The sequence below is a fragment of the Camelus bactrianus genome, chromosome 20 (genome assembly GCF_048773025.1).
Source record: "Camelus bactrianus isolate YW-2024 breed Bactrian camel chromosome 20, ASM4877302v1, whole genome shotgun sequence".
NCBI classification, from domain to species: domain Eukaryota; kingdom Metazoa; phylum Chordata; class Mammalia; order Artiodactyla; family Camelidae; genus Camelus; species Camelus bactrianus.
The window spans coordinates 6696384-6710739 of NC_133558.1; the positions used below are offsets into that span (position 1 = coordinate 6696384).

Genomic DNA, 14356 nt, shown 5'->3' on the forward strand with positions numbered 1-14356 from the left:
CCCTGATGGCCATGATATTCTTGCAGTTAAGGATAGAACCACCCAAAGTGGAAAGGGATGGGCTTCTGCTCGGAAGCCAAGGGCACTGGGGCCTGAGCGCAGAGATGAGGACAGATGACTTCCGCTCATCCCTCTAGGGGCCGCAATTCTGGGTGCACTTGAATTAAGGCGGTTTTTTGTTTGTTTTTTGTTTTTTTGCTACATCTTATCAAATGTCAGATCTTTGAAAGCATAGTGCTTGGGGTGGTTAAGAGGAGTTCAGGTGGTTTATGGAAACCTGGATCAGTAATAGAGTCTATTGGGTAGGCTGTCTCCAGGCAGAAGGCTTTTTCCATTGGGGGTTTTAAAACCTTGTCCTTAAGAAGCATTAGAAAAGAGAATGTTTATTTTCCACAGGCGGAGGCCTCCAGAAGCAGCCAGGTGGCATTTTTACTCAGCAGCGCCCTTCTGGTATATCAGGAGGGAGGGACCCAGGTGGCGGAGGGTCACAGACAGCCTTCTTCAACCTCTTCTCCCCGTGCCTCGTGTTTAAAAAGATTTATCAGACAAGCCATAGAACACAGTGTTATGTGGGTGTCTCAGCTGCCTGAGAGAGGATCAGAAGACCCAGTTCTAAAGGCCTGATTAATGGAAAATCCATTACTGGTGTAGGGTCCCAAGAACACTCTTTGCTTTAACCGAGTGGCAGAGAAATAGGAATAAACAGGGTGACCATCAACTGAAGAGGTTAGTGGTAAGAACCCTGCTTGTCCAGCCAGTGTGACTGATAAGCAAAAATGTTAAAGGATGATGTTTGGCTTTTTAAAATCTTTATTAAGTTATCTATGATTTTTATACTTTAAGGGTTGATAAAAATACATTCTCTTCCATTAAGTAGACCCCACAGTTAAATATTTCCTCACAAAACTTCAGCAACCTAATTGGTTTAGGTAATGACATTTTTAACCTCTTAGTTTATCAAATGTCATTTACCATATTTTGAGCAAGAATGAAATTAACCTATTCCCGCCTTGTAGGACTGCCAGGTAAAAGGCAGGACACCCCATTAAATTTGAGTTTCAGATAAACAATGAATACTTTTTGTGTGTCCCTACAATATTTGGGATATACTTTTTAAATCTTAATTCAAATTTAAGTGGGAACCCTATATATTATTTGCTAACTCTGGCAAGCCTATCACCAAAGCAAATTTCACCAGCAGAAATTTGAAGCTCTCAATGTAGTGTTTAGTCAAGCACATGGACTTTTCTTTATAGTTCGAAGTCAACTTTACATTATCCATAGAGTAATCGAGTTGTTGAGGCCCATAGATCCCATCACACTACAGAAACAGCTTTGGTCACGGTCACCAATGGCTTCCACATTGCCAGATCCATTGGATACTTTTCTGACCTAATTTTAACTTTTCAGCAGCGTTCAGTGCCATTGATTTCCCTCCCTCTCTTGAAAGAGTTCCGTGACCTCCTTCTTTATCCTGGCACAACTCCAGGCTGGTAGCCAGTGGCTACCATATTGAACAACAGCACAACTCCAGCTCATCTTGCCCGGTGAGCTATTCTTGGCTTAAAAAAGCAGCTTTATGCTTATGATTTCCTGGGTTTTATCTCTAGCTCAGATCTCTCCACAGAGGTCCAGAATTATATCCATCTGGTAACTTGGATGACTCACAAGCAGTAAGTGATCAAAACTTGTTCTTCCCCCAGCTGCCGCTGCTTTAGAGCATGGCACGAGCAGCCATTCAGTTTGTTGAAGCCTGAGAACCTGAGCGTTGTTCTTGTTTTTCTCCCTCTTCCTTTCTGTCCCACATCCACTGATTCTACCCACGAGTTGCATTTTTGAATCTGTGTACTTCCTTCCATCTCCATTGCTACCATTTAATTCAAACCATCACCATTTCTTGCCTGGATTACTTGTAATAGTCTCCCTGCTTCAACACATCATCTACACAGCATGAGACTGACTGATCTTCTCAAAATGTGAGTTACTTCGTGCCCCTTTTCTGCTTAAAGTTCATCAGTGGTTTGCCGTGGCTGTTGAAATAAACTCTGACTTCCTTGTCTTGGACGTCAACACCCTGGACGCTGCTTGCAATTTTAACCCATTTTACACTGTTTCCTCTTGCTCCTATGCACTGGTCCTTCTGCTGCCTCAGGGCCTTTGCACTCTCTGTTCCTCTACCTGCAGCCTCCTCCCTGGCTGTTCGTCTTACTAGCCTTTTCACATCCTTCAGTTCTTAACTCTCGGTACTGCCAGGAGGTCTTCCCTAACCACTTCATCCGGACAGGTTCACTTCCACTTCCTTATCCTCCATCTCAGTGCCCGTTTTCTCCTTTATGGCTTGTCCCATCTGTAAGTGCAGTATTTGCTTACATCTTATCATCTGTGTAGCCCAACAGCCTGTGAGCTCCAAGGGGCAGAGACTTCTAGTTAACTCACCTCTGTGTATCCAATACTAGCACATCACTGATTCATAGTGGAGCTCAATAATTATTCATTGAATGAATGAAGGAAGGAGCTCACGATTTGACTTATAGGCAGGGTATTTTATCTAGTTTTGTGGCTTTCAAAATCCAAGTTTTACTTTATACTTAAAGTAGCAACAAATAGAAGTTGGCTTCTGCCAAGTTCTTCCCTTTGTCCTTAAATGAAAATGATGACATCCAGAAGAAAGTGAGAGATGAGAGAGATTAATTTCACCGAGAATACTGTCTTTCATTCAAGCCTCCACGAGATCATATTGCTTTCAGCTTCCTGGGAAAGAATTTACTAAAAAGGTTTCCAGTACTATTCTGACAAACTAGACATTGGTTGCACTTTGGAATCACTGGGGAAGCTTTAAAATACTCTGATGGCTCACCCCTGGAGATTCTTATTTCATTGTTCTGGGGTGCATCCTTAATACTAGGGTGTTTAAAGCTGCCCAGGTGATCCTCACATGTAGAGGGATGTTGTGAACCATAGAAGGATGGAGGCAGTGAGAGGCCATTTTTCAATCATTTTTTTTCTGTGAATTCTATTTGCAATGGTTTTCTTAGTGCAACATCTTGCAGATAATTAGTTGATACTATTGTACAAGAGCCTAAATTATGAAAAGAATTCCGTTAGCTTTTCTGACAGATGTTCCGTTGAAACTGTTTGTCAGAGATTAGGTCTAATATTCTGAGGTTCGTCCAGGTAAGTGTACCCAGTCTACTTCGAGACTATGCACTGTTCATGAAGAGGAAAGTATGGTTAGCAAGTGAATAGCTTCTGTTTCTGTCCAGTCCCCGTGCCACTGGTTACGTCTGATTGGGAACAGCTGATCACAGGTGTCGGCTCTCAGCCTGGCCTCCCCTCCTGTGCATTATCCTCTGCTCTCAACCACTGATGTCGTCACAGGTCTGGTTGAAGGCTTGGACTCACCTCAGTTCATGAGCTAATCGGAGCAAAGTATGTCAGGAGCTTTGGCTGCTCTAATTTATACTTGGCCACATTTGAAAGCTTTCAGTTAGTAATCCAAGAGTTATTATTCATAACCTGTGGTCATCATTAATATTTCATATTGATACTATAAAGCCAAACCCTTGAAAGTTTCCTACTGCCATTCATTTTCCACAAAATTCTTTTGCTCCCTAATAGATCAGTTTTTCAGAGCAATAGATAAGACCCAAAGTCTAAAGCTCCCTGTGCCTTCTTCAGTTGACTCAATTTGCAAGAACTCACCCTGCCCTGTGACCTGGCTCCTTGGAGGAGGGCACAGCTAGGGGCCCCAGCCAACACTTGAGGTAAGTTCTGTCTTCACCCCCTCTCCTGGGATCAACTCCCACAGCCTGGCTCCTGAGCATTGCCCACTGTCTGGACTCCTCAACACTGTGGTAAAACCTACAGATGTCCAAAGTCACAGCTGGTCTTGGTTGCCTCATTGGCTCCTGCTTTATACAACCTCGTTGTCACCATTTACCATTTCCAGCGTGTCACATCTCTTCTGTCCCCTGACCCCTTGCTCTAGGAAAGTGTTTTTATGGAGTCCAAGCTCATACTGCTCACCACACGACAGGCCAACATAGAGAGAGGGGAGGTGTTGGGGGCAAGGAATAATGATTTTATTTGCAAAGCCACTAGACTGGTGAACTAGTGTCCTAAAGAATCTTACTCAAGTTAGAATTCAGGCTTCTTTTATACTGAAAGGGGTGGGGGTGTGGCTGGTTGTTGTGAACTTCTTGGTGCCTGCCAGACCCTGCAGGGGGTGTGATAATCCTTGGTTCTTGCAGCTTGTCCAGGTAGGTCTGGTCAGGATGTTCCTATAAAGACAAATGTTATTCTTGTTCTGCAACTTTTTATCTCTATGTGAATGAAAAGTGTTATACCTTTAAAGGTCAAGCCTGGGAGGCAGATCCTTGAGAATGGGCTGTCATGTATGTTTCAGGCTCTGAGCAACATTTTTTTTACAACGGTGCAGAGCCAGTGAGATGAAACACAGGCAGCAGAGCACAAAGGTTAGAGCTAAAGGAATAGATCCAATATGGAGTCAGGTTTGTTCTTCTCTGTTACGGTGTATCTCATTACTCAGTGGTTCTCAACCATTTTGATGATTTTTGGCATTTCCTTGTAACATCTGTACTATTACTTGCTTAATATTTTTTCTTACATTACCTTGCCTTAAAACAAAAACAAAATTGTTTGCTTTATTTTGGCAAAAATATCCTAAAGTCATAGGTTTGATATGTTATTTGTAGCTTTCCTTATTACACATTAAAATAAATCCATAACTATTAACATACAGTATTTGTGGACTATCTAGAATCATCTTGTAACCCAGAACACCCTTGTACCACCTTTTGGGAAATGCTTACCTCAGGGCTTTGCCCCGAGTCTGTTCACTCCCATCCCTGCCCTTTCTACTCATCCTGCAGGGATCCCTTGGGTCCAATGTTGGGACATAAATACTTAGAAGTAATAAAACTCACTACTCCGAGTATTACCAAACCAAACTTGGGTCTGCTTGCCTGTGCAGTAAAGTTATCTACTGACACTGGGTTGTGGTGAAGGAAAGTGCAGCATTTATTGCAGGATGCCAAGCAAGGAGTCCAGGTAGCTAGTGCTCAAAACACCTCAACTCCCCAGTGGGTTTCAGGAAAGCATCCTTAAAGCATCCTTGTACAGTTCTCTGATTGGTTGATGGCCAGGTAACAGGGATGTGTCACAGGAGTTAATAGTATCAATCCTTAGGTGCCAGTCAGCCTGGGCACTACGGGCTCATGGTCATCAAGTAGTTAATGTCTTCCATTTGGTGGGGGATTTAGCATCTGAAACAACTCAGGAAATGTGCATCAAATACTGTTACCTGGGCACTTCAGAGAGGAGCTACAGCAGAAGAGATGGGGGACGGGTCTGTGCTGGGAAGTCCCCACAGGGTCCTGGTCGGTTTCGCAAGTACAATACTGGCTCTGCCAGGTACACCACTTGTTCAGTACGGATGGGATTTCGCTGATAAATAACTATAATCAAAGCTAATACAATGCGGTGGTTAAAACCATGGACTCTGGAAATGACCTGAATTCATATCCCGGCTCTGCCACTTACTGTGTAAATCACTTCTCCTCTCTCAGGTAGCCCAGAGGACTGCCCCGAAGATGAAATAAATTAATATGTGTTCAGGACCTAGAACAGTGTCCGGCTCACGTAACTGCTATGTAAATGTTAGGTACGGTTAGAAGCTGTGAGTTTTGGCAGTGAAAGTCAAAAGAAAAAAATTGTCCATGAGTGTACTTGAGATCTTTTCCTTTGAGAAGAAGTTGGCTAGGGAATAGAAATGCTCTGATATTTATTGACTCTTGTGGCCAGTACTGCATTTACTTACTACATCAGGGTCTTAGGGCTTTATGAACCAGGTGAGCAATATGTACCACTCAGTGATTTAAAATGGCATCTGACCTACTGCAATTTAGTTGTACAAATTGGGTATTCCAGGCGAATTTGAGGATAATCCTCCCCTTCCATCCATACTCAAAAATTTATTTTTGTAGTTTTTATTTGAAAACCGAATATTTTCACTAAGTATTGGGAAGTGTGCATGCATGTGCACATATGTACACTGTTTTGAAGAGGCTTTCTTTTATAGCAAATAGTTTTTTTCCTAAAATAAAGTACAGAACGTAAATACACTAATATGTTTATTCTATTATAACAAGTTTCCCGAGTTATAATATGAACAATATTTTTTCCTATTTTTTTGAAATGACACAGGCATCAGCTACATTACTTAAAAATGTCTTTATTTTTTAAAAGCCTTTTTTTTGAGTTATAATCACTTTACAACGTTGTGTCAAATTCCAGTGTAGAGCACAATTTTTCAGTTATACATGAACAGATATATATTCATTGTCACATTTTTTTCTCTGTGAGCTACCATAAGATCTTGCATATATTTCCCTGTGCTATACAGTATAATCTTGTTTATCTATTCTACATTTTGAAATCCCAGTCTGTCCCTTCCCACCCCTCCCACCCCCTTGGCAACCACAAGTTTGTACTCTATGTCTATGAGTCTATTTCTGTTTTGTATTTATGTTTTTTTTTTGATTCCACATATGAGCGATCTCATATTGTATTTTTCTTTCTCTTTCTGGCTTACTTAGAATGACGTTCTCCAGGAACTTATTGCTGCAAATGGCGTTATGTTGTCGGTTTTTGTGGCTGAATAGTATTCCATTGTATAAATATACCACATCTTTTTTATCCAGTCATCTGTTGATGGACATTTAGGCTGTTTTCATGTCTTGGCTACTGTAAATAGTAAAATGTCTTTATTATGTTTAATTGAACATTATCAATTACATTTATGAGGTGTAACAAAGGAACAGTAAAGCTATATTTGAGTAAAACATCTCAATTCTAATTTTGAAACCATTAAATACACATCATCATTCTTAGGCTGTCTCTGTTAGGAAAGCATTCAACAATAAAAGCAAAGTTATTCAGCTGATAGTGGAAAACAAAATTATCTTAAAAACAACTGCGCTTGATCATTGCAACATTGTAGATCTCTTAAAAAGCTGCAGATACATACTGTGCAGATAAAATGATCAAAGTTACTTCCTGAAGTTATTTTAACAGGTTCTAAATGCTAAATAAAAGTCTTATGAAATGACTCACGAGATAAGATTTCTTCCCCAAGCTATTTTGACAACCCCTAAGGGCCAAATAAAGATTTGTGAAATTCCCTACTGTGATTCAGTGGGGAAAGGCTTAGGGTGAGAAGCAGGGTTCATAACTTCTTCTCCAGCTAACAAACTAGGTGAGCTCAGCTCGTTAACGTTCATGGTCTCCAGTCTGCTTATTTGTTCATCTGGGACAGTCACAGTCCAGACCTAGTTCTATGTACTATAGAGGGTTTCAAAATGCTGTGAAAAATTTCCCTACACTAGCTAAACATTTTCCCAACCTATAATTTACTCAACTGATCATTGGTTTTACTATTTATATATATATATGTATATATGTATTATAACATATATATTTCTTTGCATGCTAAATGAATCTCCCAACTTAAGGGCTAGTTTGCAGGTCACATTCCACCACCCGCTTGGAGACCAATATTACAATGTGCCCAGGACTGTTGTTCAGAAGTCCTCATTGTCATAGCTCAAGAATGGACTATCTCTATCTGAGTAACCAGTTGTAGACCCCAGTCCAGATGGACACACATCCCAGGTCTCTGCTCCGTCCACCCGGGAGGGCACTGACTCCTGAGGAAAAGGCAGAGTATGTCTGATGGCCCTGCAATCTCCGGGAATTTTCAGAGGAAGTGACCCCGTTGGAGAGGCTGCCGTGGCGACAGTAGCTGGAAGGTCCAAGGCTTCTGGGTAGATGGACAGTTGGGTGTTTTCAGAAGCATAGTTACAGCCCAAAAGGCTCTTAACTTCCCGTACCGTGTCACAGTATTTCAGAGCAGGGGGCGGGTAGGCCTGGTAGGACACTTTGGTGGTGGTGGTGATCACTGTCTGTAGGGCTGGAGGACCTGGTGGAGGAGTTGTGAGATACCTGCAGGGAGGCTCCGGGTTGAAGTAAGGGCGAGTGGCCACAGCCTGGAACTGTCCATGGTCAGTCCTCTCCCCAAGGCCGGGTTTTCCAAGAGCTGGTTTCCAGCCATGCTGTTTACTGGTGAAATCACAGCTTCTCTCAAAGCTGCTGTATGAGTTGACATCATATTGTAGTGCGTTCAGATGAAGCCAGTCTGTGTCATTAGGGATATTGTTGGAATCTTTATAAAGAGCGGGATACAGGCTCGAATTTGCATAACCAGGACAATAGATTCTTGGATTTGGATATTTCTGAAAGGGTGGTACTATGTCTCCCTGAAAGGTGGCTAGGTCACAGGTAGCTTTGTAAGCATCCGAGTTTGGAAAGGAAAAGCAAGGCTGTCCTGGAACAGGGAAGCCAGGGTCAGGAATTATATCAAACTCCTCTGGATTTTCCAGGGGATGTATGTGGTCAAAATGTCCGCTGTCGTCTTGATTCTCTCCTGCCTAAAAAAAAAAAAAAAAAAAGACACAAATTTTTATTTGTAAATAAAGAATGCAATTGCATGGACACCCTCACCTGTAACCAACCAACCAAATAGCAAACTTCCAGTTGGTGAGCTCTGCGTTGTGAGCTCAGAAACATGATTTGGGCACGTGGGCCAGGAGTTTCACAGCTTGAGCTCAGGCATGAATTCCATCCTGCTGAACAAGGAGGGTCCTCGGTGGCTGGGCAGGGTGGGTCTGCGTGGCCGATGGTCCTGTTCTCCCCACACTATGTGCACAATAGCAGGAGTCTGACGCAGACCAGGGTTCAAATCCTGAAGGTCCCTCGTGAATTCAGTAAGTGACTTAACCTTTCTGAGCCTCAGATTCCTTACTTAAAATGAGACTCAAAAACAGTAACTTCCTCTTAAGTCTTTTGTGACCAATTAATGTGTAAAACTCTTAGACCCTAGGGGTCTGGTGCCTAGACTTGCTCAATGCCAGTGTCTCTCATCCCCAGACTAATACGCTGCCTGCTTGGCATACATTGGTTGAAAAGCCAAACTGGATCCAGTTGCCCAAGGGAGTTTTATCTGTTCTATGCAAATAACGTAAAAGACCCTCTCAAGGATGCACTGTTAACTCGTTGGTCCGCCTCTATTTCTGTACGACCACTGGGTAATTGCCCTCGCATTAGGATGTCAGCAAACACCCTCACTCTGCCCTTGACTGCGAGACAGTCTGATTTTTTTTTTCTCAAGAAGAAAAAGGGATTAGAAACTTTATCCAAAATATTGACTGAATGACATTTTGTTAGAGATAATTGTCACATAAAATCAAACCATTTAAAGTATGACATTCGTATTTTACATAGTGATCAGTGTATTGTGTGATGAAAATGAACACAGACCCTAGTGTAATGTCAGCTCCCCGTTACCTCAGGTTCTCGAATTCTCTTTTTCTGGGGTTGGTAAAAAGAAGCCATTTGTCTTTTGATGGCGCTTCTTCTAGCTTCTGTCTCTGACTTACTCTCCGGTCTGGGGTGATCATGAACTCCCTTGGCCTGCGTGAATAAGGCAATGAATCACATGTTCCTCTGAGCGAAGCTGGCAAATGTGGTTAAAAATTGAATACGTCTTTCCCAGCATCCCAAGTTGCTGTTTGTTTGTTTGTTTTTCAAAATGACAGGGGAAAAAAATTCTCCAACAAATAAAACTGTGTAAATAATAGACATCTTAAAAGATGACCTTACAGTCCTCTTACCTTATGAAAACAACCATAACTCTAAATCGGCTGACTCTCTGGCAGTGACAGAGCACACAGTAAGTGAACCAATTCCTAGGACCCTGATAAGGCCCTGGGACCCCCAGCATGTATTTCTGGCCCCCCAGAGCTGTATTTGTTTTGGTCCAGAGTTCCTAAGGCATGGGGCAGGTGGTTTGGTCCCTATGGCATGATGAGAACGTCCATCGCAAACTGTGGTGACCCCTCACCTACCTGAAAAAATATCGCGTTGCCATCGAGCCTCCAGAAATTGGTTACCGGGTATCCGCTGTGCCCGCGACAGGGGATCAGTTCCAAAGCCGCGTGACAGTTGGGGCAGGCCTTCTCTGCAAAGCCAAAGGGGAGAAGTACTCCTAACAACCCGACCCCAGCCCCCTTGGGAGGAAGAAAAGGGAAATCGGTCGGATAGAGGGACCTCACCTCTGCAGAACCCACCCCCCCACCCCCACCCCCGTCCGCTGTCCCCCGTCCCCCGCGCTCACTCTGCTGCTTCATCCTCGCCTTGTCGCAGATGGCAGGTCGCAGCTGCAGACGGGAGCCGTCGGGCAGGGCGCAGCCCCGCGCACACACCACCACGCCCAGGCACGACTTCTTGAGGATGTGGCCGTTGTGGTTGTTGGTGTTGCGCATGGCCCAGCCGCTCAGGTGGCGCTGCGCCTTCTTCTCGTCGCCGCGGTAGATGAAGCGCACGTAGCCGTCGGGCCACTCGCAGAAGCGGTCGAAGTGGGCTGGCTCCTGGAGAGGCGCACCGCAGGAGGCGCGGTCAGGCTGATCAAGCCCAAACCCGGCACATCCCGGTTCTTATTTTGCCCAAGCACATTGGAATCAAGAGGGAGTCTCTTTAATTCCAGAAATGTTGTCAAACCCAGAAACGGTGCTCTCACGAAAGGTCGGGCATCCTGTGTGTGCCTTTCTGACAACTGGCTATAAACTGGTGTCAATATAGCGCTTATGTTCTAAAAGCTCTGCGTAGTTCATCTAGTCCTCATAATGCATACAGACAACAGGTACTGTCATTACCCCCATTTAATGGAATAGTAAATGGAGGCCAGAGAGGTTCATTAATTTGCCCAAGGTCGCACAGCCAGTAAGACCTGTCTCTAGGATTTGACCCGGAGCAGTTTGACTCCAGAGCCTGTTCTCCCAACCATCATGTTATACCACTACTTGGTGTGTTAAAATGTTGAAAATATTTCAGATTAAGTGGGGTTTTTTTTAATTGAAGTACAGTTAACTTACAATGTTGTGTTAGTTTCTGGTGTATAGCAAAGTGATTCAGTTATACATATATATATTCTTTTTCATATTCTTTTCCATTATAGATTATTATAAAATATTGAATATAGTTCCCTGTGCTATACAGTAGGACCTTGTTGTTTTCCTTTTTTTTAATATAGTAGTTTATATCTGCTACTCCCAAACTCCTAATTTATCCCTCCCCATCCCTTTCCCCTTTGGTAACCATAAATTTGTTTTCTATGTCTGTGAGTCTGTTTCTGTTTTGTAAATATGTTCACTTGTATCATATTTTAGATTCCACATATAAGTGATATCATATGATATCAAATTGAATATTAAAGTGCCAGGGCCAAAAGTGAGTGGAAAGTTCTATCACAGACATACAGTTGCACCTGTAAATATCTCTACTTCTACCCAGAGCTTTTTCTTCAAAAGCTCTTGGATCTCTCCCAAGCCATTCAGTCACATCAGCAGTGATACCCAGCGCAACACCAGAGAGACAGGAACAGCTTCTCTCCATCCTCCCAACTTAGCCCTCCAGGTTTACAAGGACATCGCGATGACAGCCTCACCATCCAGGTAAACCTGAGCACTGGGTGGAAGCCTGCCGGGCACTGGACCTCTCCCCAGAGCAATGCAGAGTGTCAGTCTCTCCAACAAAGAGCTGCGTGGCTAAAATAATGTTACATCTAAAATACGGAGCGCTGCTTTATTCATTGCAAGTCCTTGTCCATATTATGCATTATCTAGATTGTGACGTTATCTCACACCAGGTACCAAAGTAGTGATGCTGAAAATGAGCCCCAGAGACTGCATTTTCAAACAAGAATGGAGGACTCTGGATTGGGTTTCATTTGCTCTCCTGCTTTGGCTCAGGGGAGCACATGCACACAGACAAGCACACACACGCTGAACGCAGCAGAAGATCTGGACAGGAGTTTAAGATTGTTATCTAACTCCACCACCTGATGACAGGTGAGCAGCCTGAGACTCAGGCAAATTCAGGAACTGTCTCAAGGTCGGACAGCTATTTTGAGTTTTTCCTCTGTGGGTTAGCCGGAGCAGGGCTAGGGTCCTCTTTCTCCAGTTCTTTTCCTATAGCCCAGTGCACCTGCCTCTTTTGAGATGTCACACACACTCCCTGCTTAAGAACCAATCCCCCAGAGGAAAAATAATTCACATCTACATGGGAAATCTAGAAAATGCTTGAGAGAGGAGCCATCCTTCCATTATTTGCTTGGTCAAGATGAGATTTTTCTAAAATGCAAGACTAGATATTTGCCTGTGAAGATTCACATGGACAGAAGTCAATGAAAACATGATGCCTTTCCTGTACTGTGGTCCACTTTCACAAAAATGGCACTGTGCCCCGAAAGCAGGCAGACTTTCAAACAAATAAACTTACTACAAATATATACACCCCCCAAAGCACAGATTTCTTTGAGGGGTTAAACAACCTTGCAAATGAATTGCTATCCATCTGAACACCTGTATGGCATGTAGTAGATGATGAATAAAAGACAGGTCACTCAGCCCTGTACCACAGCATCGCCCAAAGTCCACCTCTGCAAATGCTTGCCAGGCGGCTCCTACTCTCCCTCCACCAACACCCAGGACTTTAAAGTCACTTCGCAGTTTTGGTCCCAAACCAGTATGACCAAGCATAACTGGCCAGCTCATTCCCTGGACTTGGCTCCAAACCCCTTTGTTCCATTAAAACAAACCAAAATAAGACAAATTCACCCTAAACGGATGACAGCGATTTCCTTGTCATTAGAGAAGCAAGCTCAGAAGTTGCGTCCAAAAGCGGAATTCCAGAGGATCTCCGGGCCCCCGTATGCTCGTTGGCATGAGGATGGAGCCTCCCAGGAGCCCGGCGTCTGGATAAACAGCCCAAGTCGTGCAGTTTAAGATTCGATGACCATGGTTTGCAGCCGTATCTCACAGTTTTGCTGCGTGAGCAGCAGCGGTATCTACAACCCCTGAGATTCTCCCCACTACGTTTCTTGTGGGTCTCCAAGAATGGATAGGAAGAGAATCGCCTGATTTCTACCTTAATTAAAAGAAAGTGAGGGATAAGGTGTCCGGCTGCCGCCAGGCGACGAAGAATTTGGAGCCTGATTGACAGTTCCCGCTGCTTTCCGTGTGTTTTCAAACAAGCTCGAGGAAAGAGGTGGGAGAAGACACATCTTTAAACCCAATTCTGCCGTTTGTAGAGTACATGTGTACATTTGAGCTCTCAGGGATGTGTGTTTGGAAGTAGGGGGTCTGTCCACAGTGTCTACAAGGACTTAAAAGCCATCCTTCCTTTTTGGATGGACAGCGCCGCGCGAGGGGTTTCACGCACCTGAGGCATCTGCGGATCGTTGATGTCCCAACTGAGCTTCATCCCGTAGGAGCAGGCACAGTCCGCCTTCTGCCCCGCCTCCGCCGGCATCTGGCCCTTCTTGCTAGCGCTCTTTGCCAAGGGTTCTGAAAGACGGAAGAAAAACAAACTAGAGGTGCGCAAGGTGATTTTTCCCCCGTTTTAAAAGAAAGGGGAGACAGAGACAGAGGGGAAGAAGGAAGGAAGGAGGGAGGAAGGGGGAATGAGAGAGAGAGAGATTCAGAAATCCAGAAGCGGCGGACAAGGGTGGTTAAGTACTCGGGCGGAACTCTGTTCTTGGACGCGATGCTGTAAAGCCTCCACTCGGAGCGCAGCGCCAGCGCCCACCAGCTGCCCGCAGGTTTATAAAGACGCAACCCACTCCCCACCCAACTCCTGCTCCGCCTTTCCTCGCTCGCCCGCCAGCATCCACGTTTCAGGCACCAGCAAGGCCCGTCACCTCCTCCCGGGCAGAACTAGGAACAGAGGGGTAGGTTGACCTCAGCCCTTGGGGTAACGGGAAACTAAAGTCAAGACCGGCCAGGGCGGGGGGAGGTTAATGCCTCTCTCTTTTTTTTTCCCTCACCGCGCCCCGCCTCTGGGGTTTCGGATTGGATCTAAGGGAGGCTTTTGAGACAGCCTTTCCAGCAAAGCCCTCTAAGGGCCAATCCTCAGTTCCCAGGCAACTGGGGAACCACCTGTAAGAACGTGGGCTACGGCGCGCCCTCGTCTGGGTAGACGCGTCCACGCCAGCTAGTTCTGGGACCGGCCCTCTTTGGGCCTGTACTCCCGGGCTTTCGTTGTAGCTGTTGTGCGTGTTCGGGAGTCTGTGCTCATTTGGGGGCGGAGGAGAGGAAGGCCATCCGAGGGAGTGCCAAAGGTCCCCGTGTCCTCGTTGGCCTAGGAGCACACGTGCTCCCAGGGACTGCGGAGGGACCTGGCCCAATGGGAAGAGAGTCCTGGAAAGTTAACCGGGAGAAGG

General features: G+C 44.7%; 1 protein-coding gene across 1 annotated transcript; it reads right to left on the reverse strand.

The window, feature by feature from the left end:
* Window positions 1-5293: 5293 nt before the first annotated feature.
* Window positions 5294-14356, reverse strand: GCM2 (glial cells missing transcription factor 2). Its single transcript, XM_010945724.3, has 5 exons — window positions 13357-14356; window positions 10253-10505; window positions 9984-10096; window positions 9424-9549; window positions 5294-8507 (listed from the first exon to the last, which is right to left on the reverse strand). Exons 1-5 carry the CDS (start codon window positions 13444-13446, stop codon window positions 7602-7604), a joined length of 1488 nt encoding a protein of 495 aa, XP_010944026.1. The 5' UTR covers window positions 13447-14356; the 3' UTR covers window positions 5294-7601.

Coding starts and splice junctions, on each gene's coding strand:
- GCM2 (XM_010945724.3), bottom strand. CDS start 13,446: ATGCCGGCGGAGGCGGGGCAGAAGGCGGACTGTGCCTGCTCCTACGGG. Junction 10,097..10,252: donor GGCGAGGATGAAGCAGCAGA/GTGAGCGCGGGG, acceptor TTGGCTTTGCAG/AGAAGGCCTGCCCCAACTGT. Junction 8,508..9,423: donor AGAGAATTCGAGAACCTGAG/GTAACGGGGAGC, acceptor TTTTTTTTTTAG/GCAGGAGAGAATCAAGACGA.